Source organism: Populus euphratica, unplaced genomic scaffold (assembly GCF_000495115.2).
Source record: "Populus euphratica unplaced genomic scaffold, PopEup_1.0 scaffold18.1, whole genome shotgun sequence".
NCBI lineage: Eukaryota > Viridiplantae > Streptophyta > Magnoliopsida > Malpighiales > Salicaceae > Populus > Populus euphratica.
The window spans coordinates 478,431-505,101 of record NW_011499881.1 but is presented as its reverse complement, the minus strand read 5'-3'; the positions used below and the strand labels follow the sequence as shown (position 1 = coordinate 505,101).

Genomic DNA, 26,671 nt, shown 5'->3' with positions numbered 1-26,671 from the left:
TTGTTTATAATTTGTACAATTAACCTCTCTGTGGTTCGACCCCGGTCTTGCCGGGTTATTTATTACTTCGACACTCCTGCACTTGGGAAAAGATATCAATATTTTAGTCGTGCCATATATATATTGTAACTCTCTTAGCGAAAGAAATACAAAAAACATTTCAAAAACTCTCTTGATTATCTTGTCAGAATATACAAGCATAATTTCTCTAGTAAATATCATGGACCTGCATGCAACAATCTGTCGGGAGTGATACCAGAGGAGATAACAAACTCTCAACTTTGATGACCCTGAATTTGTCCTGGAACCAGCTAAATGGTATGATACCAAAGAATATTGGAAGCTTGAAGCAGTTAGAAGATCCTGACCTCTCATCTAACCCTCATTTTGGCCTTGTTCCTCCAAGCATGACTTCTTTTTGAAAAACTTGAATCTGTCGTTCAACAATTTGTCTGGACAATTCCATCCACCAATCAGTTCCTTACCTTCAATGATCCATTAATTTACGAGGGTAACCCATATCTGTGGACCTCCATGGCCAACCATGTGTGACATCACCAACAATGGGAAAGCTGGATTCAAAAGTTACAAAGAGAAAGGCGAAGATTATCCTTAAAATCTATGGTTTTGCATGGGCATGGGATCAGGATTTACAGTGGGATTTGGGGTTGTTTGTGGAAGCTTGGCCATTAAGAAGTCTTGGAGACATGCCTATTTCAAATTTCTTTATGGAGTGGAAGATAAGCTATTTATGTTCATTACACACAGCTCACTGGCAATTAAAAAGAAGATGGCAAGAAACTAGGAGGCAAAGGTAGATAATAAATGACCCTCTTCTTCTCCTTGCCTTCTTCTTTTTCATTGTATTTTGATAGTTATAAATATGTTAATGTTTTGGTTGCTGCAGAACCATAGAGAACGCGAATCATATGGATGATCAAGCTTGAAAGGAAAGAACGTGAACTAAAAGGAAGGCAAATCATTCCTCGCTAGGTTCGTTTGTGTGTACTTCCGGCGATATTTCTATTGGTTGTACTGTCTTACTGGTCATGATGTTGAGTGCAACACGTTCGAGGGGGGTGGAACTGTGATGGAAGAGGGAGCATTTCGTTGCATTTGTGCTACTATGTATACACAAAATTGCTGTTCTGGGAGCTGATACAAATCTGTAATATATGTAACCTTGTCATGTTCCTACTTGTGTTTTTCTCTCATTGAAGACTTACATCAAACTGGAAAAATGTAGGACATTTTAGTGATGCCTGTCCTGCTTCTTTCTATTGGTAATCATAGCTGTTCAGTGATTTGTTTTCCCTTTATAACAATACAAACACAGGAAAACAAGAGGAAAAGCTCAATAAGCTCTTGCACAATGTATTAATATACAGAACCCAGTTCACGAATTGCTCTCTTCAAAAGAAATCAAATTATAGTTGTGAAATAATCTTAGACTTCTGTTCCTCACAGTTGCGTCGACAAAGTGCTGCTTGTAAGAAGAACGTAAGAAGTTTGACAGTGGATAAGCTTATTACCGTTAACCACTATGGGCAGGGCTAAGCCTCTTCCTCCTCTCGCTAAAGCTCAGGCTCCGCACAATATTTGGAAGGCAGCAATGTGCAAAATTAGTTGGTTTCTCTTTTCCAGATTTGAAACCTCTGTGTGGAGTTGTTTCATTGCTGTGGACAGAGCTTTCTGCATATTGATATGGACTTCCATTTGTATATTTTGAAGGGAGGTAAACAGGAATAGGCTTGCCGTTGACTGTGTCTTGGAAACTTTGGTTGTCATCAGCCAGATCGTCGTTGATGTTCTCTTGAAAGAGCTCGATTAGTTGCTTCTTCCTATCAGCTGGAGAAGGTTCAGGTATTGACCTGGCTGAACTACTACTACAGAGAGACTCTTCACATGGAAGAGGAATTTCTATATAGCTGCCTTGGTGAATAGGAGTAGTGCCACATGATGGAGTAAAATCTACATAAATGAAGTAACCTAATCTTAAACCAAAGATGTAGGCATAGAAATGCTAACGATGATTTATGTTAAAACACGCAAGTTTCTTGGAAGAAACTAAGCCACAGAAAGAAATACAAGGAAACCTCACCACCATCGACGCTGAGGTAATCTTCACAATCAGACTCTATCCAGGGATGAGAATCAAAAAACATATCCTCTCGGTTACCTGAATAAGCAAAAGACACGCAAAGCAGGTTAGGAGAGCAGGTCAAGAGGAACAGCAACATAAGTACAGACGCGGTGTGAAACAGGATACAAAAATTGCAGGAGTTAGCACACGGTGTGAGAACCTTAAACAATATGATCTTAATTGATGCCAAATTGCATCTTGATGAGTAAACATGTACAATTTTCAATTTTATATGCTAATGGAAAATGGGTAATCAGTGTTTCATGTTCAAGACAAAAATAGGGCACAGATTAATAGAAGATCGTCAGGTTGTTCATATTAACCAGAGAGCTTTGTAAGGACAATGTCCTTGGGATACCTTGGCCTCAAACGAACATCTTCAAGCATGAAGTTCTATAATTTCTAGGAGGTTTTATCTGATTAACTGATTATGCATTTCAACATTTCTTCAGAGTAAATCATAAGTTTATACTGCAGTTTGCTGAATGCTTTGCAGACATCATGGAGATTTCGGAAAGACTACCTAGCATATATATTCAGACTGTTAAAATGAAGTCCTCGTACGAGCGAACTGCAGAACCCCACTATTATCATGAAGGAAATTCATACATTTCCCGTATAGGAAAGACGTGGTCTGCAGCTGAAACGTTCGTTTTCATTTTCATCATCGGATATGTGAAAAGAGGTAAATCAACGAATCACATGACTGCCAAGGATTCCATCACTAACAACAAACAAGATGCTACCAGCTGCAGCCACCAAAATTAAGGTCGCAGCCAAATGAGGGGCATCTATTGCATTCCATTTCAACATTTATAGGATCAACATCTATCTCAACATTTCATACTCACAAACCACTCAATTGGAAAGCAAATCAGGATTAGAAAAAAAAAGGATATGTAAGGGACGGGTAAGAATGTCAAGAGAGGATATTGGTATACACGAAAGATGAAAATTTACATGATAAAATAAACTTAAAATCTTACTCAAGTCATTAACACTGGCTTGATAAGGCACTGGCGACAAGGACTGGGGCTTGGGATTGAGTTGTTCAGTCATGGAGTGATCACCATTCTCTGTGCTGCTGTCCTTCACCGGTGATTCAATATGGATACAGTTTCCTTGAGAATCAATGGTGCATTTGAGTTTCAAAGCAGGGCCTGTTTTCTTTTGAACTGAAGCACAATTGCCCATGTCTGCAACAATACTCTATAAATCCATTACCAAACTTGCATTATCTGGACTTAAATGTTGTTGGGGAAAAGGGTAGTCACTTTCTAACTAAAGTCTGAGATAAAAGTTGATTGGTCTTGAATGCCAAGTGATGGCTTTTGCAGAGGGACCCCACCCTTTACTGTAATTTCCTTTTCTAGTTCTACTGTGTATCACCACCACCACTATTTGTTAGTGGCAGCGGCAAGACGAGGAAAGAAAAGCTGCTTTTTGGTGGTTCCCATGATCTTAACTTTGAAATGAACAGACCCTTTTGCTACTATTGATCTTTTTTGGTGTTATATTATTGAACGCTTATTGACTTGAAATTCATCTGGATTTGGAAATGACAATCATGAGCTAGCTGAACTTAAAAAAAATGAACAGGGCATTCAGAAATCCCAAGATCACGCCGTAGTTTTCCTGTTATGAGGCTCCAAATAATCATTTTCTTAGCGGGATCTCTTATTGGCTTGTCGGCTACCATTTCTAAATACAGACCTAACTATCCTGCTGATGGTGATGACTGCGTCCGCAAGAGATCCACATCTTAACTGTTCAAGAATTGGGCACCGAAAAAACTGAAAAATCTAGAGGGATGTAATTTAATTTGTTAAGTTTTAATTTTGATTTTAAAATTTGCTAGTTTGAGTTTCGTAAATTTCAAGACCATTAAAAATTTATAGAATTATTAATTTTAAAATTCATGAGATTAATCAAGTTGCATGTAAGTTAACCTAGATATTCATATTAATAATAAAAAAAAAAATTGAGCACTGAAAATCCTAAAAAATATGGCTTACATGGTTAGATATTAGATTTGTTTTTCAGAGTTCATCAATTCAAGTGATACAAATTTTAAAATCACTAAAAACTTATATAGTTATTAACTTTAAAATAAAAATAATCAAAATACATGTAAACTCATCTAAATATCTACTATTATCAAAAAAAAAAAAAAACCACAACAATGCCTTCCACACACAATGTAAATTGTGAGAAGGAAGGATGAATTAATATATGGAATAGATTAATCCTAACTTCACCAGGTCTACAAATTAAACCCTGAATGGTGGTGATGAAATTTAAGAACACGCAACAAAGTGATGATGCCATTCCTTTCTGGTGGAATAGATAACTTCAAATATATATGAGATGAAAATGATGTTTGCTGTCCTCCTTTTCTGTCGTTAGCCAATTTTGGTCCCAATATTGTTCTTTCCCTTCCGTCTTTTGGGTTTGCTTTGGAAAGGAAGGAGGTTTGGTGCATAAAGCACGCGGCATGTTGACATAGTTTGAGTTAAAAGCTAACCAACAATGATTGAAGTTTTCAGGCATCATATGACATCTTGATACCAACGGATATCTAATGCGGTTCCAGACCCAAAATCCCGAATCTTAGGAGTCCATTTCTCTGGCTTGCTCTTGAATCTTGAGAGACAATGATTTTTCAGATTCAGTCTCATTATTTTTATTTTTTTAATTTCACGAACCCTGCTGAGCTAGTCTAGATTGAGCATAAAGATCCACAACATGAACATAAAATACTGATGACTACATAAATATTCAACAAGGAATCATGATACTAAGATTTTCAATCAATGCTCAATGCTCCATCCAAACTAATCTATCAAAACAATTGAGTTTTTTTATTTTACTAATTTGCCTTCACCTGTGATCCTATGCATAACTTCGGAATGGAAGTTTATTTGGATATGGATTCCTGTAGACTCTATCATCAAACTCTCTGTTTCGTGGTTTTGTCTTCTATGGATCTCTTTGCCTTAAAGGCACAGCCATATAAAAGACAGAAGTAATATCACGGTAAGAATTGCTGAAAAGTGCAGATAAGATAACTTTAATGATTCCTACCTTTCTGATAGGATACCAACACACTTCTACATGTTCTGATAGTATAACCTGCCACTTGTGGCTGTGTGCCTTCTTTAGTGTAGAAAAGCACCTTACCTAATTTTAAATGAGTTTCTTTGTGAACCTAAATAACCCAAAATTTGATTTAGAGCATGCAGATTAAGACCATCATCCACACTATAAAATAGTAAATTGTTACCTAAAACCCCACGTGGTTTAACCTGCGCTCTATATCTCTTGGATGGAAACATGACTCTCTAAGCTTTTGTGGGGAGAAAAAGAGGAACACACTCAGCGGAAAATTCACTTGCAGACAAAAACTGAAGAAATAATTTAGTCGTTGATATGGGGTGTAGCTGTGCACAGTGAAGCACGTAAGCAACATGCAGGTCCTAGGATGTCACCAGCAATTGTGCAAGTAAAATCTACCGATTAAGAAGTTTAGAGCGGACAGCAAACCAAAATACGAGAACCATCGAACATTCATAAACAACTATCAATGCTGAAATTATAATCGAAGAGAGTTTATTCACATGAAAAATATAAAACGCCAAATACATTCACCATCATTTTCAACAATGGAACTATCAATTCTTACTCTTTCTTTAATCTATACTACTAATCTCCGAGGATCATCCTGTCCTCTTCTGATATCTCAATCCCTCTCCTCCAACCACAATGTCCCAACTATTTCCTCAACAAAATCCCATAGAAGTCACCAATGTTCAGAAGTCAAACTTGTAAGTATGGATTACCAAGATATAGCTGAGATTAGGATAAGGGCAAGGAGCTTCCTCTACGAAGAATACAATAACAGAAGGGTGTTCTTGAAGAGCTATCATTGTGGAGCAGAAGACGAGACAGCCATTGAAAAGATGGTCAGCACCAATAACAAGAGGTTAATCCTAACAGTATTTCACTGGAGTGCAGTCAAGGGTAGGTTCTGTTATAGAGGAGAGCATGAGCTCCAGAATTTATATCATGGCTTGTATCCACGTCAGCTTCAATGCCCCTGTGGCCCTAATTCAGCTGTAATTCCACCTTTTCTGCCTCCACTTGGCATTTGTCAGACAGGCACCCAGTGGTGGAAGTTCGGTGCTTTATTCTGATACTAGGACTAGTTATCATGCAAAAACTTGACTCGTGACCCATAAAATCATCTTGCTAAATTATCACAATTGCAAGACATGAAAAACATTCTACAGGCTAAATGTCAGACAGTTAAGCATGAGTCAGTGCAGCAGAAATCATGATTTTTAGCATCCCAAAGCAGACACTAATTTCTAGGGCAAGTTATGCATGAGTTCCAAGTCATGCATCTTCTAGCATGTTACTAGTAGCTGTCACTACAGAATATCCATGCTAATATAAAGAGAAAGGGCAGAGAGTATGGTTTGCAACCCAGCTACTCTGAACCCACCCACTCCATTTTTATTTTTATTTTTTCATTACAGAGCTTAAAAATCTTCCCTAACCCCTAATTCAATGAAGACGGCAACAGCACCAAGCATGGTATGGGAAACACAAAATCCACTGGTACACAAGAAATGAAATCAAGCCTAAACTATGAAAAGAATTAACTTTTAAAACACACACATATTCTCTTATTAGAGCCTTAATATGCATGGCAATGCACAAACATGATGCAACGCTGCCAAAGAAGCACTCATTCAAGTTCACATGGAAGCAACATGCAACCAAATTGAATCCAACACAAGCAACACAAACAACTCAATGACACAAACAATCAAAAACAGAGAAAGAGTAAATGAGATAATCAAAAGGCAAGACCTTTTGCTTCCATGCTATCTCATAAAATCAAAAAATAATTTAATACCATACATTATATTGATGCTACTATCTATATATATTTCATTCATAATTCATGGATGGATATAAAAACAGCAAATAGAATGCATTCATCACGTTATAAAAAAATTCATCACCTACTAACAGAACAATAAATTGGAAATTAGGAGGAAAAAAAATCACTTGTACTCAAAAGTTGGCACAGGTGGTGCATCAAAACTCTCCAAAACCTCCGTCTTACTACTAGCCGCCGTCGATTCCTTCTTCTTCTTCTCTCCACCGAACCACCCACCGAACCACGAACCCGACTCACCCTCTTGGGCCTGGCCCATGGGGAACCCTCCTGGCCCACCGCCAGCCATAGCAGGGATAGGATCTTCATCAATCATGATAGGCATGCTCTGTTGATCACCCATAACCTTGTTAAGCATAATCCCAGCTCCTTCTATCAGACCCAAAAGAACGCCACCAAATACAGCTGACCGAGCGGAGGGGCCAAGCCCTTGCCGCATGGAGAGAAAGCCTCCCGTGGCGGCGCCGGCGATGATTGAGTTCCAAGGATCCTCCTTCTGGCGGAGGTAAACCATCGAACAGTCAAAGGCGGAGAAAAGGCCTCCCCACACGGCGAAACTGCCTCCGACACGCGGCGCATTCATTCGAACGGCTTGTGTACCTCCCATAAGACGTGCGCCGCTGGGAGAATTGTGGACGCCTTTTAGGAAGTGGAAAGCCGAGCCACCAACAGCTCCCATTCCAAAAGCGCCGCCGATGTCATCCAGAATCCGGTCTGGACATGGCTCTCTAGAAGTCTCAGGCGTCCCCATCGATCGAATGCCCACCGATTTAGGGGTTCTTTTATCAATAAATTAATTCCGGTTCGTGAAAGAGGTAGCTAGCTTGCAAGGCCTCCTTTCTTTCGGCCTTTCCAAGCCCCTTAGGGTTCATTTTGACCTCCGCCCCACGCTTTAGTTTTGGACTTTGGTGTCAAACTAAACAATAGATCCAGCTGTAGATCTATAATCTATTCTATTTTATTACTATTATTATTATGTTAATTAATTAAAGGATTGGTGTGGATTATTAATATTTATTATATTATGACTCATGGATATTTCAAAATCTTTTTTTTTTTTAAAAAAGTATTTTTCATCAAATTGGATATGGAGCCGATCCTTAAACCCAAATTAGTTTGAAGATCTTATAAGAAAAACACCCTATTAATACATATGGTTAAAATAAACACGAGGGGCAGGTAAAATTAATTTAGTTTTTGCGTGCACCGTTGAAGGGTGTGTTCTAGAAAGTTCAGTTGAAGAGCATCTATGTATTAGAACTTAGCTAAAAGTAATTTATTCATCGTCTATGTAAAGGTAGTGTAACTCCAAACAAAGTAAAAATGTAATAAATTTTGTAAATATTTATAAATTTAAACAGAAACATGAGCCCGTGAGTTGCTGTATTTTATTATAGATATTGTATTTGAAATAATAAATAAAAACATGTTCTTATCCCGAGTGTTTGATACTCGAATTTAATTTTAAAATTATAATAATTTTTATTTTTATTTTTATTTTTACACTAATTTGAATCAATTTATTTATAAATTTAAACAGAAACATGAGCCCGTGAGTTGCTGTATTTTATTATAGATATTGTATTTGAAATAATAAATAAAAACATGTTCTTATCCTGAGTGTTTGATACTCGAATTTAATTTTAAAATTATAATAATTTTTATTTTTATTTTTATTTTTACATTAATTTAAATCAATTTAACTCGTAAATTGAGCTTTGTTTAACATCATTTTTATTCTTGTATGTTTTTTATATTGGTATTTTAAGAACAAAAAAATAAAAAATATTTTTTTATATATTTTCTTTGTACCTCTTGTTTTATAAATACATATTCAAATACATATTCATATCTCCTATTTTGAAAATATATAAATTCACTTTAAAACTATTTTAAAAATAAATTTATTTTTATATTTTTACCTATTCAACTATACAGCAAAAATTTCATCACAGCTATGTAAATTATGACAGTCATCTAAATTATTAAAGGCATAATACTTTTCATAATGGAGTTTCAGGGAAATTTGATTTTTTTATTTTAAATTTTTTTTTTTCTGAATTGTTTTATCATAATAAATTTTAAAAATAAAAAATATATTACTTTCAAATAAAAAATACTTAAAAAAAAATCTCTACGAAAAATATCTCAAACCTTGAACTCTATTCCACATCTCCACTCTATTTTTCTTGGATTAAAACTAGAGTGATTCGCTTAGCTTTTGCCAACAGAAAATGAGGGAGCATATTCAACAGATAAACTTCCATTACAGACAAAAAAGGTAATTTCAAGAAATAATTCAAGAGTTGTCTCTATGTCATTCTGCCTTCAGTGCCTTGCATGATGACAAGCTTGAAGCAGCATACAGGCAGGTCCTAACCTACGACTCCTAGGATGTAACCCGGAAAGCCTATCGGAAAAGACATTCAGAGTAGACACTAAACCAAAATATCGTAACGGAAGGCAGCCAATATGAATGATGACGATAACGTTGAAGCCAGAAGCCAGATACAACAAGCCACCATCATTTTCACTGCTTGAATAAATTAATCGGACTCCCATGTCTCGACTCCTAGAATCATCCTGTCCTCTATTGACATTTCACTCCCTCTCCCCCACTCACCCTGCTCCCATGGAAAACCCTATAAAAGCCACCTTTGCCGCCATTAACATCATAAGCATGGATTGCAAAGATATGGAGGAAAATGGGACGAAAACAAGGAGCCTTCGTTCTGAAGACTACTACAATAGAAGGGTGTTCTTGAGAAGCTATCCTCTTCATTTTGGAGCAGGAGATGAGAAAACCAATGAAGAGAAGGTCAGCGCCACAAACAAGGATACTGAGAAGAAACCCATCAGGAGGATGTTCTTAGCAGTGATTCACTGGGGTGAAGGAAAGGTTCTATTATTGAGGAAATTTAAGCATAAGCTCCAGGTGACGAAAACAAGGAGAAGCCTTCGTTTTGAAGACCACAGCAATAGAAGGGTGTTCTCGAGAAGCTATCCTCTTCCTTTTGGAGCAGAAGATGAGAAGACTAATGAAGAGAAGGTCTGCAACGCACACAAGGATAGTGAGAGGAAGCCCATCAGGAGGATGTTCTTAGCAGTAATTCACCGGGGCGAAGGAAAGGTTCTACTATTGAGGAAATTTATGCATAAGCTCCAGGTTTATATCATAGCTTGTATGCCCATCAGCTTCAAGCCCCCTACAGCACGAATTTCTATTTAAATCCAGCATTTTCTGTTTTGTCTTCTTCAAAACTGTACTGTTCGCATAAAATATATAACATGCATGCAACAAGTTACATATATGAATACAGAATTTCTAATTTCTCAAAAAAGGCAGAAAACAGGGTTCCTCTATTCATTACTAGCAGACTCTCTGTCAATCGTTGATGTCTAAATGAAAAAAAAAAAACTGGAAAAGAAAGAAAATCCATGCACCAACATGGTTCAGTGAGAGAAAATCTCAGAATACGTTTGGCTAACATACATGAGCTATCATATACCTAACAGCATCAGAAGATAAAATTTTCAGGTGAAGTCACTTTCTCCAATCCCCTCCTCCTGCTTAGGCAAGGCATAATGTCGACAAAACAAAAGAAAGAGCCCGAGGTGATATGCTATACACTGATGCTTTTCTATAGCTAATTCCAGCAGAGAATCCTTTGGAATCTGGTGATCAATCAGGTAATGAAAGAGAATGCACCATCTATAAACATGTTTGCCAAAAAATGCCATGAAAACAAGTTCATAAAATGATGCCAAACAGTGTTATCAATTCAATTTTATGACACCATTTCATCACATGGGTGACATATTTACCCACAGGAAAGAATGATGGAGCTTACTTCCACATACAGAGACAACAAATTTCTATCTCAGAAAAAAATTATCGACACGCCCATTGTGAAGCATCCTACGGCAACCCAGGGGCTCAAGCGTTCACCTATTTCAGCAATCACATGAGAAAGCACCAGAATGTCAGATAGTTATCACATTTTAAATTACCAAAGATCTATAATGATATGTTTTCCATTCTAATTTTCTTCTTCATGGTTTATGCGTGTTAGTTTGACAGCAACACCAACTAAAAGTGGAATTATCTTGTCATATTCCTTCATTCTTTTTTAAATGTACAACTCCACAGTAACTAACTTCAAAGTTAAAACCTTTAAATTTGATTTAATTTTAATCCCACACCAAATGCTTTTAACGTGATATATTTTAACAACCATATTTAAAAACCTGCTTCAATTGACACAAACTTCTAAGAGATCCAATTATCAGGAATCCCCTTTTACTCTTTTTTGGTCCAAGACTCCTTGGTCACCCCACACGATCTTACAAGTGTCTGTCTCTCTTTCTCTCCTCATTACCAGTCCTAACCCTACTCACACCCAACTGTTACCAGGTAAACCAATACCTGGATACTGTCACCCTCTGCAAAATTAATTTTCCCCTTTTTATTTATTGCAAAAATAAAAATCTTTCGATTATTTTCATTTTTCTTGAACTTAATTAATTAAAAAAATACTGATAGGGCACTTTGTTTTCACATAAGTCCAATATGCACATGATGCAAGTTACAGTTCATCTTCGGTAGAATAAAGTAATAACAACGGTAATTTCTTTATGGCCTCAGTTATATGTATGTGTGAGTAGTGTTGATGGCAAAGAATATTGGTAAGAAAGCTTACCAATTCTGGCTGCTTTCCAAAAGAAACCACGAAATCTGTCAAAAGGCATATGACAACACTTAGTTCCATAATCATCAATACATATCAGTCACACACCAACAATAGTCCTGTTTATATTAATATCTCTTGTTAATAGTAACTCACAAGTCATGCCAAAGGAAATAGCACAAATGATGACCTGGAAGGATTATAGATAACTGGTTTCACAAAGTTATACATTTAGCTAAACAATGAGATGAAGATACTTTTTTCCAAGGGGTGCTAATATGCCTAAATTCTGGTGTTTGGGGGGGGGGTGACAAGGTTTGAATTTTTCAAAGCCAAGCATGGATGACTATGACTTAACTTTAAACAAGAGTAATCATTCATTCCCATGACACATGCCTGATTATGCGGTTCCAAATGCTTTGATCACTATGTTGTTGATACTGACAGAAAACTGGAAACTGTGGTCATTGGTAGACTTTTAATCGGGGTGAAAGGGTGTTACATATATCAAGTGTTCCCATTTTCATACAACGCTATACATGAATGAACTTGAACAGCACAGATTAATGCACAATGTTTTAAAAAGGAAATGTCTTTTCCTACTTCACCTCTTGTTTTGATTCACAGCAAGGATGTGAGAGCCGCCTCTGACCATTCACAACATGTGAACAAACCCATTTATTTTGTCATGTTCTATGGACAGGTGGAAGGAAGCAACTAATGGGGCTTCCATTCACTGAAACTTACCCTACCGAAGAGAAAATTTAAAGTGTTCACACAAGAGCTGATAATCAGCAGGTTGAACAATGCTACTAAACATGTTTCACTGAGGAACATAGCACAACTTAAAAAATAACACTGGGAAAGCCTTACATTTTCAAAGTGATGCCACAGATATAAATTCTTTGTGGATCTTAGAACCTAGAAGTCCCTTAGGCAGTGACCTCATAGAAATGGTATCTCCAAGGTTCAACAGTGATGTTGTGCATGCAAACATGAAAAGCCATAGTGTTTGGCATTTCAGAAGGTGTAGTTTTAGGTGATTTAAAAGTCCTCTTCAGACCTTGTTATTTTTGTTGGAGTGCCAGCATAATTACTGTGAGCTTAGATGACCATGTAAAACCTAATAGCAGCACAAGAGTATACAGCAGCAAGATGAGGATGGTTAGATTGTAAAGCCAGTAACATCATTGAGTTTGGAAGATCTAGCGGGCTTTCAGTTCAGTTTTAAAAAGCTATCAATGGTTTGGGTATTGTTAAAACTACAGAAAAGATTGGTGCAACTAAATTTCTCCAAATCCTATTGTGTGCTAAATGAAAAGGTTTAGCACAAAAGAGCATCCAAAGCTTAGAGAATCTCACCTATGTGTGCATCTATTTTATACGGCATAAAATGAGTGGTGGAAACCTAGGTATTATTTCAAAAACATTGAAATCAAACAATTTTATGCCATTGATGAGGACAATTCATAGAATTCAGGATGTTAATGCCACCCACTTGAGACTAATTAGCAAAAATAGAAATGCACATTACCAAAAAAGAAAAAAACGCACATGCATAAACCTGGATTTCTAAAAAATGGTGAAAAAGAAAGGGAAAAGCTAAGTTTTCTTAACTATAAACATAGCAAACCAACGTTGTGGTACAGTGCAACTATTTTTTTACTGTTATAAGCAATCAGCAATGCTCTCTTTAAAGTCCAATCATCTGCTACACATATGGATCCACAAAAAAAAATTAAGGGAAGAAATGGACATACCCATTTCTCTGTTCAAGGATTGCTGGAAAGTGCATCTTCACAAAAGTGCATGTACAAATCCCCAGCAGCACAACTGTCAGAAACGAATGGAAATTGAACAGTGCCGACTGAAAAAGCAAATGAAAAAAAACCCACGTCAAGAAAACAAACAATCACAGATTAATAAGAACAGAATTTGATTTAATTTTTACCATTTCTTGCTTCTTCTGATGAAGATGGCTTCTCTTCCTTCGAATCTGAAAGTCACAATGCGCCTGCCTAGCAAACTAAATCAATGAACGAAGAGCATAAGGAAATCGAATCAATCCTTCGACAGATTAGGTTTTCGTCAGAAAGAGAAAGTAGAGTTAAAATTACCTTGCAAGTTTTCCAGATTTTGGGTCTTCAGGATTCGCAAATGAAAAATCGCCAAGAACCGCTTTTCTTGCTTTGATTCGAGCCAAGATTGTTGGCTCTGCACTCCGCACAGCAGCAGAAAAATATTAGTAAATAAACCATGCTAAGAAACGGAAAATGAGATTTTCATCCGTAAAGTTACATGCTTATTCTATTCTAGTCCCTATACTTTATTCTTAAATTTTGATTTTTTTGTTTTTAAGAAAAAAAAAGGATGGTAGTAATATTTGAACCAGTGTTCCAGCTGGTAATTGATATCTGGTCATTCTCGAGAAATTGGTGCTTTTGTTTTATTAATTTAAATGTGTGGATATATATATATATGTGAATTTTTTTATAATTGTGATTAATATTATTGGGCTCGAAAGGTGGATTGATGGGCTCATGTATTGTGGAAGAGTAAGTTTATAGACTTGATTTTGTGAAGATTAAGTAGGTTAATCATTAATGAACTGTTTTACTTCGATTTTAATTCTTTTTTTTTTTACATTATCATATATCAATTATTTTTATCTTGATTTTTATGACAATTTACTTTTCTCTTTTTTTAAAAATTTTTATCTTGATTTTTTATATTTAAATTAAAAAATAAATTAAAAAGATAAAATCCAGATAATAAATATATGATATTACAGGAAGAAAGGTTTACATTTTTAAAATATTTATGTTTATTTGAATTTATTTAAGAGAGTGTTTGTTTTTGTGTTTAAAAATAGTTTTTGAATTAAATTATTTTTAAAAAATTTTATATAGTTTGATGTACTAATATTGAAAATAAAATTTAAAATATATAAAAATTATTATTTTAATAAATTTTAAAACAAAAGGTACTTTCAAACACAATTCTTATTGCACCCATCAATCCATTTAAATTATTTAACTAATTTTGACAAAGTTTTTGAAAACTAATATTAGTTTCCTATTAAACCACTTCCCTTGTTAAATAAAGGTTGACAAATGTTATAAAATCTTAATAATAAATGATAAATACAATAAAAATAATAGCGTAAAAATCTCAGATACGCGTCAGATTTGATACTCTTTATAGTATTATAGGACAGCACAGCCTCTGGTACTGAAGGCTTGCATGGATTGATTTTTGCTCAGTGCTTATTACATAACCCAACGCTGACACCAAACGAATCAACTATCACTACTAAATTCTCTTCATCTCAACCAAGCATGGAACCCAGAGAAGAAGAAAAGCTGTGACAAGCAGAGAGAGATCTCCCATGGAAACTGGAAATAGAATTTGAGTTACAAACGAAGCTACTTCCGTACTCCCGCAAAAGAAAAGAAATTGTATTCTCATTCCAGCTACACCATGAAAACTTGCTGGACCTGTCCAAAAATTTTAGGCTAGGTTTCGGAGCCAGTGAGTCTGATCCGAAGCAATCTTTGAGCCACCTGACCTTTTAAAAATTCAACCATGGCCAAAAATGGAGTGCCTGTTGAGAAATCAACTTTTTCCCCAGAAGAATGTGGCAGCTAGTTGGTGGGAAAGCCAGCATTCCTCCTATGTTCCAATCCTTTCAAGATTTTCGGATACAGTTTTCATCCTTGGACGGACCTCAGGATCAGCTTCAGCGCAAGCAAGGGCAACATGAAAAACAGCTATTACCTCTTTTTTGGCATGCACTTCTTGGAGCAACAATGGATCTACCATGTCTGATAAAGGGTTTTCATCTTCAAAACCCTTCCTCACCCATGTCACCAAGTCTGGAACTTCTATCGAAGTGGATGCAGACGGTGAAAGCTCTGGAGATTTTCCAGTAAGCAATTCAAGCAAAACAACTCCAAATGAATACACATCCCATTTTTGGTTTGGTCTGTTACCAGAAACAAGGGCCTCTGGAGGACGGTAGTTGTTTGGTCGCTCTGTTTGAACTGACTTTAAGTAAGGGAGTGCTCCACCTATAAAGCCACCTGAAGAGGAGGGATTATTGCCGGTGATGTTGATCAGTCGGTTCAGGCCAAAATCAGAAATGTAAGGTTGGAATTTGTTGTCGAGGAGAATATTAGATGGCTTGACGTCTCCATGGACAAATTTTCTTGGGCTGCATTCGTGAAGGTAGGCTAAGCCCCTGGCTGTTCCCTTGGCGATTCTCAGCCTGGTTGACCATGAAAGACTTGATGGCTGTCCATTTCTCCCTGTAAACAAATGCTGTTTAGTAGTGGCTATACCTTCATGGTTAAATGGTAAGGATTCAGAAAATGATCGATACTAAGAAACAGAAAAAAATTTACAGTAAAGGGATCTATCAATTTTTTGGAGAAAGGCGAAAAAAAAAAGATTATAAAGCTCACTCTTTTTGGTTAAAACTTTAACATCCAGATGAAAGTGAACAAGAACTGAGGGAAAAAGTTGAAACATGCGCCTACGAACGAAGCTTGGGGAATCAAGATCGATTTCCCTAAACAAACACGCTTATGTTTCGAACAGAAAAGATACTACAGGGCACAGGGGGGTCAAAAGCAAGGACATCCTGTAGTTTTACCTGCAGCTAGCATTTATTGACTCATCTCAATGAATGCTCACCTAAGAGAAGAATTCGTGGGGACAAACTGTACTAATGCATCTCATTTTGATTGGAGATCCAGGAATTACAGGACCTTCCATCATCATCACAATTCACCATGCACCGGTCAAGGTAATGGGTGGCCAATTATGAGGGACCTACCAATTCATTGCATCTTGTTCGGAAGCTGCAGTGTCAACCTAACCTATGCTCTCGCGAGTAATATAAAACCATTATTGAAGCATTACCCAATAATTTAAGTTTTTGAATTAAAATAATTATCTGATGGTATGAATTACCAAGCAGCAAGTAATTCGAGTTTGACTTTGGACATTCACGATAAATAAAAATACTTTGTATGAAGACAATCATATCCTACTAATACAAGTACTAAATATAGTAGTATGCAGTCCAATCATTTCCTTTAGGCTTCTCTCTTTATCCCCCAAGCTCAATGCACGAAGTCAATTATGGAGTAGTTTTTTAAATTCAGATCCAAGATCTATGATTTCCCCTATTCCATTGACTGCTGAAACACGTACCTGATTAGAGAACGAAAAAAAACCTGCAACCCCTCTTTTTTAACCTAAATAAATTCTTCTTCCAATTATAAATCCAGCAAGTCGAGGCCTGGCTTGGTATAGCAATGAAACGAAATTCCCCCTTTTATTTGTGAAAGCAAAGGAAAGACCAGGCATTGCATTAACAAGGGAAAGGGACTGGTGAGTGAGAGGTACTGACTACATAAAGCATGGTCCAGAAAAAGCACCACAATTGGGACCTGGCTATAGTTGATTGAGTGAGTGGCATGCATCATAACAGGTAGGTCACATGACCCCATAATGTCCAGAGTCATAATGACCATTCCCACGTCCACTAACCAAGCCCGTTTATGACATCTAATTGAAATTCCCACAAGAGAAAGGGACAGTATTGGCTAGGACAACAGTTAGCCTTAAGGTTAGCCCTCAAGCACATCGTGTTCAAAGACAAACGTATCGAGTTAGTGTTCGAACCGGATTCGCAACCATGGGTCAAACTTAGACAGGATGATTCAACTTGAACCGAACGTTACAACATTCGGTTTGAACAAAAAACCTTCGGTGTTAATACAAGGTCAATGGCTTTTCATGGAGGGTAAAAGATTCAGCAAAAGAACATAGGAACAAAGAGAAAGGGAAGCATACCTCGAAGAGCATTAGCCAAGTTGCCATTGGAGATGAAATCACTGATTAAAAGCTTCTCATCTGGAGCCCAATAATAAGCTCTCAACTTGACAACATTTGGATGCTTGACCTTTCCAATAGCCTGCGCCTCCGCTACAAACTCTTTATACCTCTGCTCTCCTCCTTCGCCAAGCCTCCTCACTGCCACAGGGCTGCCATTGTCAAGCACTACTTTATACACTATCCCCAAACCACTCTTCCCCAACACATAAGCAGATGCTTTTAGCAATTCATCAAGCTCAAAGGTGAAACCTTTATCGATTGCCACAAGCTCTCCTTCTGGTTTCCCTCTTTCTACCTTTTCCTGATCTTCCAAATCAGACTCCTCAATTCGAAGCCCATTAACACAATAACATAGCGAACACAAGTGTGATTTCTCATTGCCACCAAATTTGCTTTTTCCAGTGCAGCTACAACCATTAGAATCATCCTTCTTTTTCCAGTAAATGTATACTATTACTAGACCAAGAAGCGCTACACCAGCCGCGTTAGCTGCTGAGATTAATATTATCAAACCGGGACTTAATCCCTTTTTAGGATTATTATCAGAAACCGGAGTTGAATTCTGATTTCCCGGTGAGCTCTTTGCAGAGTCGTTGCAAGATTTATGAAGCGGAAACCCGCAAAGCAAAGGGTTGTTAAGGAAAGCAGTCGGTCCTTGGTTTGCAAAAGACCCTGTTTGAGGTATCTCACCGCTGAAATTGTTGCTTCGCAGATCAAAACTGACAGTAATAGGTAAATTTCCCAGTGATTTCGGAATCCTACCCGATAAATGATTGAAAGAAAGATTTAAAGTGTTGGACAAAGACTTAAGCTCACCAACATCATTAGGAATGGATCCATTGAAAGCATTATCAGAGAGATCAAGCTGCAATAAATTATCCAATTCAGGCCAAATTCCAGCTGGAATTGGACCAGAGAATTTATTCTTCGCAAGGATCAATCTCTGCAACTGCTTGCAGCTATTCAAGCTTTGAGGCAAAGAACCAGACAACGAGTTGTTGGAAAGATCGAGATTCTGGAGACGAGGGAGGTTACAGATTGAAGGAGGGAGAGAACCAGAGAGATTGTTACCGTAGAGAAAGAGACCGTGAAGTGCAGTAGCGTTAAACAACTGGTCAGGTATTGGACCGTAGAAGTTGTTGTTGTGAAGATTAAGTCTCCGAAGATAAATTAAGTTCCCAAGCTCTGATGGAATATAGCCGTGGAGATTCTTGCCGGAGATTGCAATGCCTACAACATGAGGGTCTGGCAATCCAGTTATGTTCATGCAGGTAATTCCGGTCCAGAGACATGGAGTGGGGTCATCTTCGTTCCAGTCAGAGAAAGCAGAGCCAGCTGCTGTTTGATCAACGGCTGATTTTAAGGACAGGAGGGAGAGTCCATCAGGTGTGAGGGAGTGGCTTAGTTCGGTGTTAGTAAGGAAGTGGAAGAAGAGAAAGGCTAGCGTTAATAAGAGGTTTTTCTTCATTGTGCTTGTTCTTGTTATGGAGAGTAGAAATGAGAGGGGGGGGGGATTTACAGGAGCAGAGAAAAGAGGAAGGAAGGAAAGAAAAGTGGTGGTGGAAGGTGTGGGGTGGTTGGGTGTGAGAGATTTATGAGGGGAAAGAGACTTGAGAAAGACGAGATTTTGATCAGAATGGGCTCCACCTCCCGCCAACAGAGAGAGAGAGAGAGAGAGAGCAGAAAAGGGAGTTTCTATAAGGGAGAAAGGGAGGGGAGTAGAAGCAAAGCAATTGCAAGTGATTCGGAGAGTTTGGCCTTATGCATGATGTTGACGTTTGTTTTTACGCTGAAATGTCTTTCCTTTTGTCTATATAACCTCGGCAACGTTAGAAACTTCCCTTTCTTCTTGGATAATCTATAACTGGAATAGTTGTCTTCCCGCTTTTCTATGGCTTGCTTCCATTTAGTGTGTTTGTTTTTCAATTAAAAAGTGTTTTTGAATATTTTTATTTTAAAAAAATTATTTTTCTATAATTGTAAAATTTTTTATATATTAATAATAAAAAATAAATTTTTAAAAATAAATAAATATCATTTTAATATTTTAAAAAACAAAAAACATTTCTAAAAATTACCTTATTATAATACTAAACAATAACCTAACTGATTATAGAGTTGCTCCGATCATGGCTTGTGCTCGAGAGACTTGGCCTCCGTTATAATACTTGAAGGTGATTATTAAGAGACTATGGATGTGATTAATTCTTGATGACCAGCTGCTGTTTTTGATTGCTTGATCGCCAATTAGTTTGATAATTAATTGTTTTAACCTCTTAATGGAGCAAAAAAAATATTGAGGGAGGATTTAGGTTTCCAATATTTAAATTTATTAGCAACATGTAAAAGATTTATAGAATTTTACTTTTATCATCTCATAACAAAAAAAAAAATGGAGACTGGATACCTGTTCCATTTCAAATATACAAAAATTGACTTTAAAATTATCTTACATTTATTTCGTAAATACATTTTTAATTAAAAAAAGTTTATTATTATTATTATTATTATTTTGAGAAAATAACCAAATGCAAGCTTATAAAATCATTAGCTATAAATATGAGAGAACAGAACCTGATGACTCCTCTCTCTGCACTCTGAAGTCGCTTGAAGTACTGGTCTCATTATTCCTGTAATGAGCCGAAGCAAGTACTGTTGATGAGGTTTGCAAGAATTTTGGAGTCTTCTTTCCCCGAGGAAAATGGCATTGCATCAGGTTTCCGTGTCTGCGTGTATATTTCCTGACAAAGACCTTCTCTGCTCTCCCATCCTTGTCAAGAAGAGAAGAGATAAGACTCGACAAGTGACTAAATCTACAAGGAACAGGAAATTTCATAAAGTTACAGGTACTTCACGCAGATGAATGTGAATTGATCGTATCCATCCGTCGCCTGGGGATCTCATCAAGTCATATTCCTAATAGATGGACAAGATCAGTTCATGAGCTTGCAGGCGATTATCCAGATACATTCTTGCAAGATAAGTCAATATTCAGACCTTGAGAGGTAATGTGTGTCATTAAGTTATTAAGATTGATCTTAACGAACACAATTACTATAGCCAGATGTACATTTGATTTGACTGGTGGATGGTTGGTCTCGCCTCTCATCAAATAGATGCATATAGTAAGGGACACTAATCAAAGTATAATCCCTAATCCGTCCAATAATCAACCAAAACTTCCCCCCTCTGCATTCCTTCCCAGATCAATCTCTTTCATGTAACCAACGCCACTTTCGAGCATTAACATGTAGTAGCACAATAATAATAATAATTACTTGCCTGACACTTCTGTTTCATGTTTTCATGTACTCGTCCGATTAATTAACTTGTAGTGGAGGCTGAGTGGTTTTAATTATTAATAATATTTCGCAGTTCTTTTGTGGGAAAGTGCAGAGTGATTACACCTCACCCCCAATCATGAAAACATGCTTAGAAGCTAACAAAGAGAGAGACAGATGCTCTTTCCAGCTCCCATTGTTGTTTGCTTATCAATGTTTCCTTCTGGCTTGTTTCAAAGAATCAGAGAGATTGAGCTTCATTTTGAATACAATTGCAATATAATTTGTTGCATGTCAAGTGAAGGCCAGGTACTATTGTCAGAACTCCTAAAAAAATTAAAAATTTAAGTGGGCTGTTGACTTTTACCAACTGGTCCCTTTATACACACGACATGTAGAGGAGAGACAAGTAATTAACAGTAAGAAATCACTTGCCTTATGAATCGGGAAGGAGAAACGCTTTGTTCCAGCCTAGGAACGCAATTTCCGACCTGAAGCAACAGAGAGGGAGAGAGCATGGAATCTTCGCGTTGTATTGAAGGAAAGCAATTGATGAGGCACGACGTCAATTCTTGCCCTTATGAGTATTTGGTTTTTATTCAATGTGAACATGAAAAACATCAGTGCCATTTATACCCCAAAATAGGTTCGCTTCAGCAGTCGTCACACATACCAAAGTAAGAACATAGAAGAACAGCCCTCGTAAGACCCCCAATGCATATGGCTTAACCTCCTATCTCCACGTTTCGAGCCCCTGCATTCCACGCAGGAATCACACAGGCTGTTGCTTGTAACTGTATAAAAGGCACATCTACAATCCCATTCCTCAAGTACCAAATCCAATATATTTCATCTTCAAGGTTTTAAGCACAAGAGAATTTAGAAATTCTAATGCCTCCATAAGGAGAGTTTAACTAGTAATTTGAAATGTCATCAGCAAAAAACAATGCTGAAGAAACAGGGCTACATTTTGGAAAGACAAGCAGCAAGGCCGTCCTTTATGCTTCAACCATTCGGTCCGGTTCTGAAGCTTCAGTTGACACAACTGGATAATAATTGTAGTGGAGCTCTGAGACATCATCACCAGATAATTTCTTCCATCCATCAGGTCCCACATAATAAACTGTTTACAAAGCACAAATTGAAACCACAAATTAGCTCATGAAAGCATGCATGTACACAGACATGCACTAGCAAACAAACGTAGGGGGGAATGGGAAGGGGGTGGGGAGAGTACCGCTTGCTACTCCACCACTGGCTCCATCACGGAAAGTTGCATGATAAATAGCTCTTCTGCCCAACTCTGCAGCTTCCTCGATTGACATATCAAATCGATACCTGGCATAAGTGTAAAAATATGTTTAACATAAACTGTGCACTATATTTTTGTAGCAAAGCAATGCAAGTGAAATGGCATAAAATTTCAGAAAAATGTGTCTGGCCATAGACCATCCACCTCCCAATCATTGTTTTTCAAGATTGAACTGTCCACACAAACAAGCATCTTTACAAATTTTTCTTTCTTATAGAAGATACATGAATTCTGCAGATGTATTCAACATCATCTAAGCATTTGTTTCAAGTGTTTGTGTCATATTTTCCTGTGCTTCTTTGCTCTTTCATTCTTCTTCATTGTCATATTTTCCAAAGTGTTTCCAATGAGATGTTTCAAACAAAGACAGACTCAAGCAATGGGCTAGTTTCTTATCTAATTCCTAAATTTAAGGAAAGAATTATTAAAAAGAAAGTGCACTCACCCACTATCCAGTACACCATATGCATATGGAGAACCAGATCCAACAGAGAATCTTGTTCCTTTCAGCCTTCCACCTTCACTGTCCACGTAATATAGTCCAGGACCCTGCAACATAGAAAAGATAAGCACAGGTTATGCAATTTATTAAAGGATACATGGAAGGGTAACATTCACAAGTCTTTACCGTTTCATCCCAACCAGCAATCATGGTCCCAACAGACAAGCCCATTCCACGGTAAGAGTACAGAATGTTTGCCAGAAGCTTTGATGCCCCTGTGACTGATATTCTCCGCTTGTTTGCCAATTCATGCAGTCGGCACTAAATTATACCAAAAATACTTCCATTAGCACTGAGCATTATGCACACAATTACAAATGAACATCAAAGAATTTACATGGTTAATCCCAGAATCAATGTCAGGCAGAAAATAATACCCAGGAACATAGACCCAAACTAATTTTCCACTACTTGATGAGGAGAATGCAATTGTACTTCATTAGACTTAACCATTCAATGAGTATTCTGAAAGGATATGCCTATGCCTGGCCTGACAAATCATTGCCCTAAGGTCTTGCAATAGATAATTTACTTGAACATGTAAGACTCACTTCAGTGAAAAACATAAATCCTTGTCATACAGCTTCACTTCATCTAGTACGACACATGAATGTATTAGAGAAATAAAGCAGGCCTTAGTTTCAGAATTTATAACATAAAATGGTTGCATTTGCATTAGACATTGAAAACATTGCATTGGGCATTGATAAAAAAATTTCAGCAATTGAATTGACAATATTATCAGATCAACAAATAAGAGTTTCCACTGACTTCCCTCTTTTCCTGACATATAGATTGCCTAGTTGTGGAGAACATCTAGCTGCAATGTTATTATTTCACACTTTATTTCATAAGATATTTTGAATTAGTTTTACAGTCTTGTCAGTCCATGGGTGACTAAGGAACAAGAATTTAATAACAAAAGGTAAGACCGTCGAATGTGCAAACAAGAGAAAATATGTTGGTGCAAATGCCACATAAATTAAACATCCCTGAAGCGGTAGAGACCAGACCCAGTGAAGCATGAACCACCACTACCTGACTTTGCCAAGCAATCTACCAAGCTGTACTCAATGCATCTAATAGGGAGAAAGGGAGAGATGGTTTGGCCATTAGGGCCTGATTATTCTCTGGTACCTAAGATTTAAAATAAAATACCACATATACTGTTTCCTACCTGGTCAGTGGACACTTAATTCCAAATTCTTTATAAAGGGGAACACTTTGCCTAAGAAATCTTCATGCCCGTAGGTTTTGCATTGCCCACAAGATTATCTAATATTAGTTAATAATTCTAGCATTGCAGGGAAAACAGTAAAGATACCAACATAAGCATATTACCTTAATGCCCAGATTTCTATGCCAAAACTGACAATCAGCAGCTCCTCCAGCCATTGTACCAAGCATGTAGGGATTGATTTCAATGATTTTTTTAACTGATTGTGATGCTGAAAAAATTTGAGGAAAGGTTAAAAAAGCAGAGCTGGATACACCATGGAAAGCAGCAATATTAATGCTCGAGACATCTATTAATAACAATGCAAGTGATGAAGATGGCTACACAGCATAACTTGATACAAACCATTACAAGGACCAGCACTAAGTGAAACGCATATCCATCCTACAACAACAATTGCAACATGTCCAGATTTTCTTATAACTCAAGCCAGTTGATCTGACTGAGCACTTTACACCAGCAGCATTTAATATGAAAAATAACATCCAATTTCATACACATCGACACACACATATATATAACAAAACAATAAGCCACAAATTTACCCAAAAATGAATCAAATAAACATACAAACATAGCCTCTCACACATATACCACGTAACAATACAATAAACCAAAAACTTTATCCAACAACAACAAAAAAAAAAAAAAAAAAAAAAAAAAAAAAAAAAAAAAAAAAAAAAAAAGATAAAATAAACATACAAATATAGCCTCCCATGCTAGCACGAGAATCAGCCGCGACAATGACACCATCCTTAAAGATAAAGGCAAGCGTAGTTGTCCCCTTGGCCGGCTTCACCATCTGTACAGCTTCCTTCTGGAAGCCATCAAACTGAAACCAAAACGCAAAATCAAACTCGACCCATAAACAATTCTGACTTTCTCCCTCCCACACAAATCGCAAAGCATAACAACAAAACTAAAACTCACATCTGTAGTAGTGGGTAGCTCAAAAGCTGGAGCAGCAGAAAACCCATCAACAAGCTCACTGCCGGCCGTTCCAAAGACCGAAGCCGTGGACTCGAGACCGCTTGTATCAAACTTCATTATCTAAAAAACCAAAGACCACGACAATTCAATAATTTATTTAACAGCATTGAAAAGAATAAAACCTAGCCCTAATTTTGGTTTTGAAAAATCAATCCGTCAAAAGTAACCGCATAATTTATGAAACACGAGATAACAAACCTTAATCTCTTATATCTGATAGATTTTATGAAATCAAAACCATATAAAGCTACGAATTATCGAATTGAACGTTGCTAAAATGTGATTAGAAGTGCAAAGCCCTAAAAAATTGATGAAATATACCTTAGGAAGAGAGATTGCGAAAGAGAAGAATCTGTGCAGAGATCGAGTAAGATTACTGGCTACTGGATTTCAAGCTTAAGGATTGGATTGCTGGGTTTTATTAAAGCTATAATCTTTTCTTGTTCAACAGGCAAGGCAAGAGCAGGGGCTCCGCGCCTGGTTTTTATTTGGGCCTTTTGAGATGTAATAACATGGGCGTTTGGGCTGAGTCTGAAGTGACTTGGATTTTGATTTGAGTTTTAGCCCAATTCTTCATAAATAAAATAAAACAAGGCTTTCCATGGGTGATAAGCTGAGCAACGACTAACGAGACTATATATCCAAGTAATAATTAAAAAAAAAAACTATTTTATACACGGAAAGAGGGAACGTGGTTGACAGTTAAAGTAAAAATTATTTTTAATAGGTTTTTTATTTAAAAATATATTAAAATAATAATTTTTATTTTTTAAAATTTATTTTTTATACCAGAATATTAAATAATTTAAAAATTTAAATAAAAAATATAATATACTAACCAAATCATAAAAGCTTTCATCATTCTTATTTTTTATTTTAGAGTTACTTTGTGTATTAATTATTACCTAACAGTTTTCAAAAGCAAAGTTTTGAAACTTAGTCTGAATGATCGATCGAGCTTAAGGCTCGGATCACTAACTTTTTTAAAATTATTAGGTTTTGACCGGTCATGTAAATCAATTTTATTTTTTTATTTTTATTAATCTACTGCACTGAGTCGATTTTAAAACTATGCTTAAAAGGTCATATATGAATTTTAATAATTTTTTTAGATTATTTTCTATATTTAATTTTAGAACATTAAAATTATGAAAAATATTAAAAAAATATTTATTCAAATTAAAAAAAACTTTTTGAAAATACATAAAACAAAAATAGAATTTCTTCCGGACACCCCTACCAAAACTTTGAAGATCACCCCGCACGCATCAGGTGACTGTCCTTAATTGATATTGTGTTGGTACAATTATTTCATAACCCCACCACTTATGCCCCACTCGTGCATGCTATTGCTGGTGGTGTTTTGAGGGGAAAGAGAGTCCTCAACCCAGAAAAAAAAAATGTTCACTTTTACTTATTTTATGAGTGATTAATGAATAATAATTTTTAATTGTGAATCATAATTTAAATATTGTTTTTATATAAATAAATTGTGACAAAAACGAGTTAACTTAGAATAATATTTAATAAAATTACTCTGAGTAATTATTTTTTTAACAAACATGTTTAAAAGTTAATAAAAGTGAAGAATTGAAAACAAAAATTCGATGATCAACACAAAATTTTTAATTTATTTTTATTTAAATTA

The 26,671-nt window shown here is 36.5% G+C and overlaps 5 protein-coding genes and 1 long non-coding RNA gene across 8 annotated transcripts; 1 reads left to right on the top strand and 5 right to left on the bottom strand.

Moving 5' to 3' along the window:
* Positions 1–1,350: 1,350 nt before the first annotated feature.
* LOC105129358 (uncharacterized protein At3g27210-like) lies at positions 1,351–3,856 on the bottom strand. Its single transcript, XM_011031373.1, has 3 exons — positions 3,130–3,856; positions 2,102–2,179; positions 1,351–1,971 (listed from the first exon to the last, which is right to left on the bottom strand). The coding sequence occupies exons 1-3, from the start codon at positions 3,335–3,337 to the stop codon at positions 1,535–1,537; spliced, it is 723 nt and encodes a 240-aa protein (XP_011029675.1). The 5' UTR covers positions 3,338–3,856; the 3' UTR covers positions 1,351–1,534.
* Positions 3,857–7,004: 3,148 nt separating this feature from the next.
* On the bottom strand, positions 7,005–8,026 carry LOC105129359 (mitochondrial import inner membrane translocase subunit TIM17-2-like). The gene has a single exon (XM_011031374.1). The coding sequence runs from the start codon at positions 7,858–7,860 to the stop codon at positions 7,216–7,218; it is 645 nt and encodes a 214-aa protein (XP_011029676.1). The 5' UTR covers positions 7,861–8,026; the 3' UTR covers positions 7,005–7,215.
* A 1,287-nt stretch (positions 8,027–9,313) lies between these two features.
* On the top strand, positions 9,314–10,420 carry LOC105129360 (uncharacterized). The gene is made up of 2 exons (XM_011031375.1): positions 9,314–10,044; positions 10,276–10,420. The coding sequence occupies exons 1-2, from the start codon at positions 9,670–9,672 to the stop codon at positions 10,336–10,338; spliced, it is 438 nt and encodes a 145-aa protein (XP_011029677.1). The 5' UTR covers positions 9,314–9,669; the 3' UTR covers positions 10,339–10,420.
* LOC105129361 (uncharacterized) lies at positions 9,843–14,036 on the bottom strand. 3 transcript variants are annotated; one of them, XR_843053.1, is made up of 7 exons: positions 13,915–14,036; positions 13,749–13,823; positions 13,558–13,664; positions 11,810–11,844; positions 10,961–11,058; positions 10,206–10,821; positions 9,843–10,097 (listed from the first exon to the last, which is right to left on the bottom strand). It is a non-coding gene; the product is annotated as an uncharacterized LOC105129361 (long non-coding RNA). The 3 variants fall into 3 exon arrangements; XR_843054.1 differs by having other exon boundaries at positions 10,206–10,784; XR_843052.1 differs by having other exon boundaries at positions 10,206–11,058.
* Positions 14,037–14,952: 916 nt separating this feature from the next.
* Positions 14,953–19,557, bottom strand: LOC105129356 (probable inactive leucine-rich repeat receptor-like protein kinase At1g66830). The gene is made up of 2 exons (XM_011031370.1): positions 17,660–19,557; positions 14,953–16,104 (listed from the first exon to the last, which is right to left on the bottom strand). The coding sequence occupies exons 1-2, from the start codon at positions 19,167–19,169 to the stop codon at positions 15,470–15,472; spliced, it is 2,145 nt and encodes a 714-aa protein (XP_011029672.1). The 5' UTR covers positions 19,170–19,557; the 3' UTR covers positions 14,953–15,469.
* Positions 19,558–21,804: 2,247 nt separating this feature from the next.
* On the bottom strand, positions 21,805–25,479 carry LOC105129357 (proteasome subunit beta type-5-B-like). The gene is made up of 8 exons (XM_011031371.1): positions 25,345–25,479; positions 24,964–25,083; positions 24,736–24,865; positions 24,138–24,244; positions 22,923–23,057; positions 22,740–22,843; positions 22,220–22,320; positions 21,805–22,105 (listed from the first exon to the last, which is right to left on the bottom strand). The coding sequence occupies exons 2-8, from the start codon at positions 25,078–25,080 to the stop codon at positions 21,981–21,983; spliced, it is 819 nt and encodes a 272-aa protein (XP_011029673.1). The 5' UTR covers positions 25,081–25,083; positions 25,345–25,479; the 3' UTR covers positions 21,805–21,980.
* Between the last annotated feature and the right edge of the window lie 1,192 nt (positions 25,480–26,671).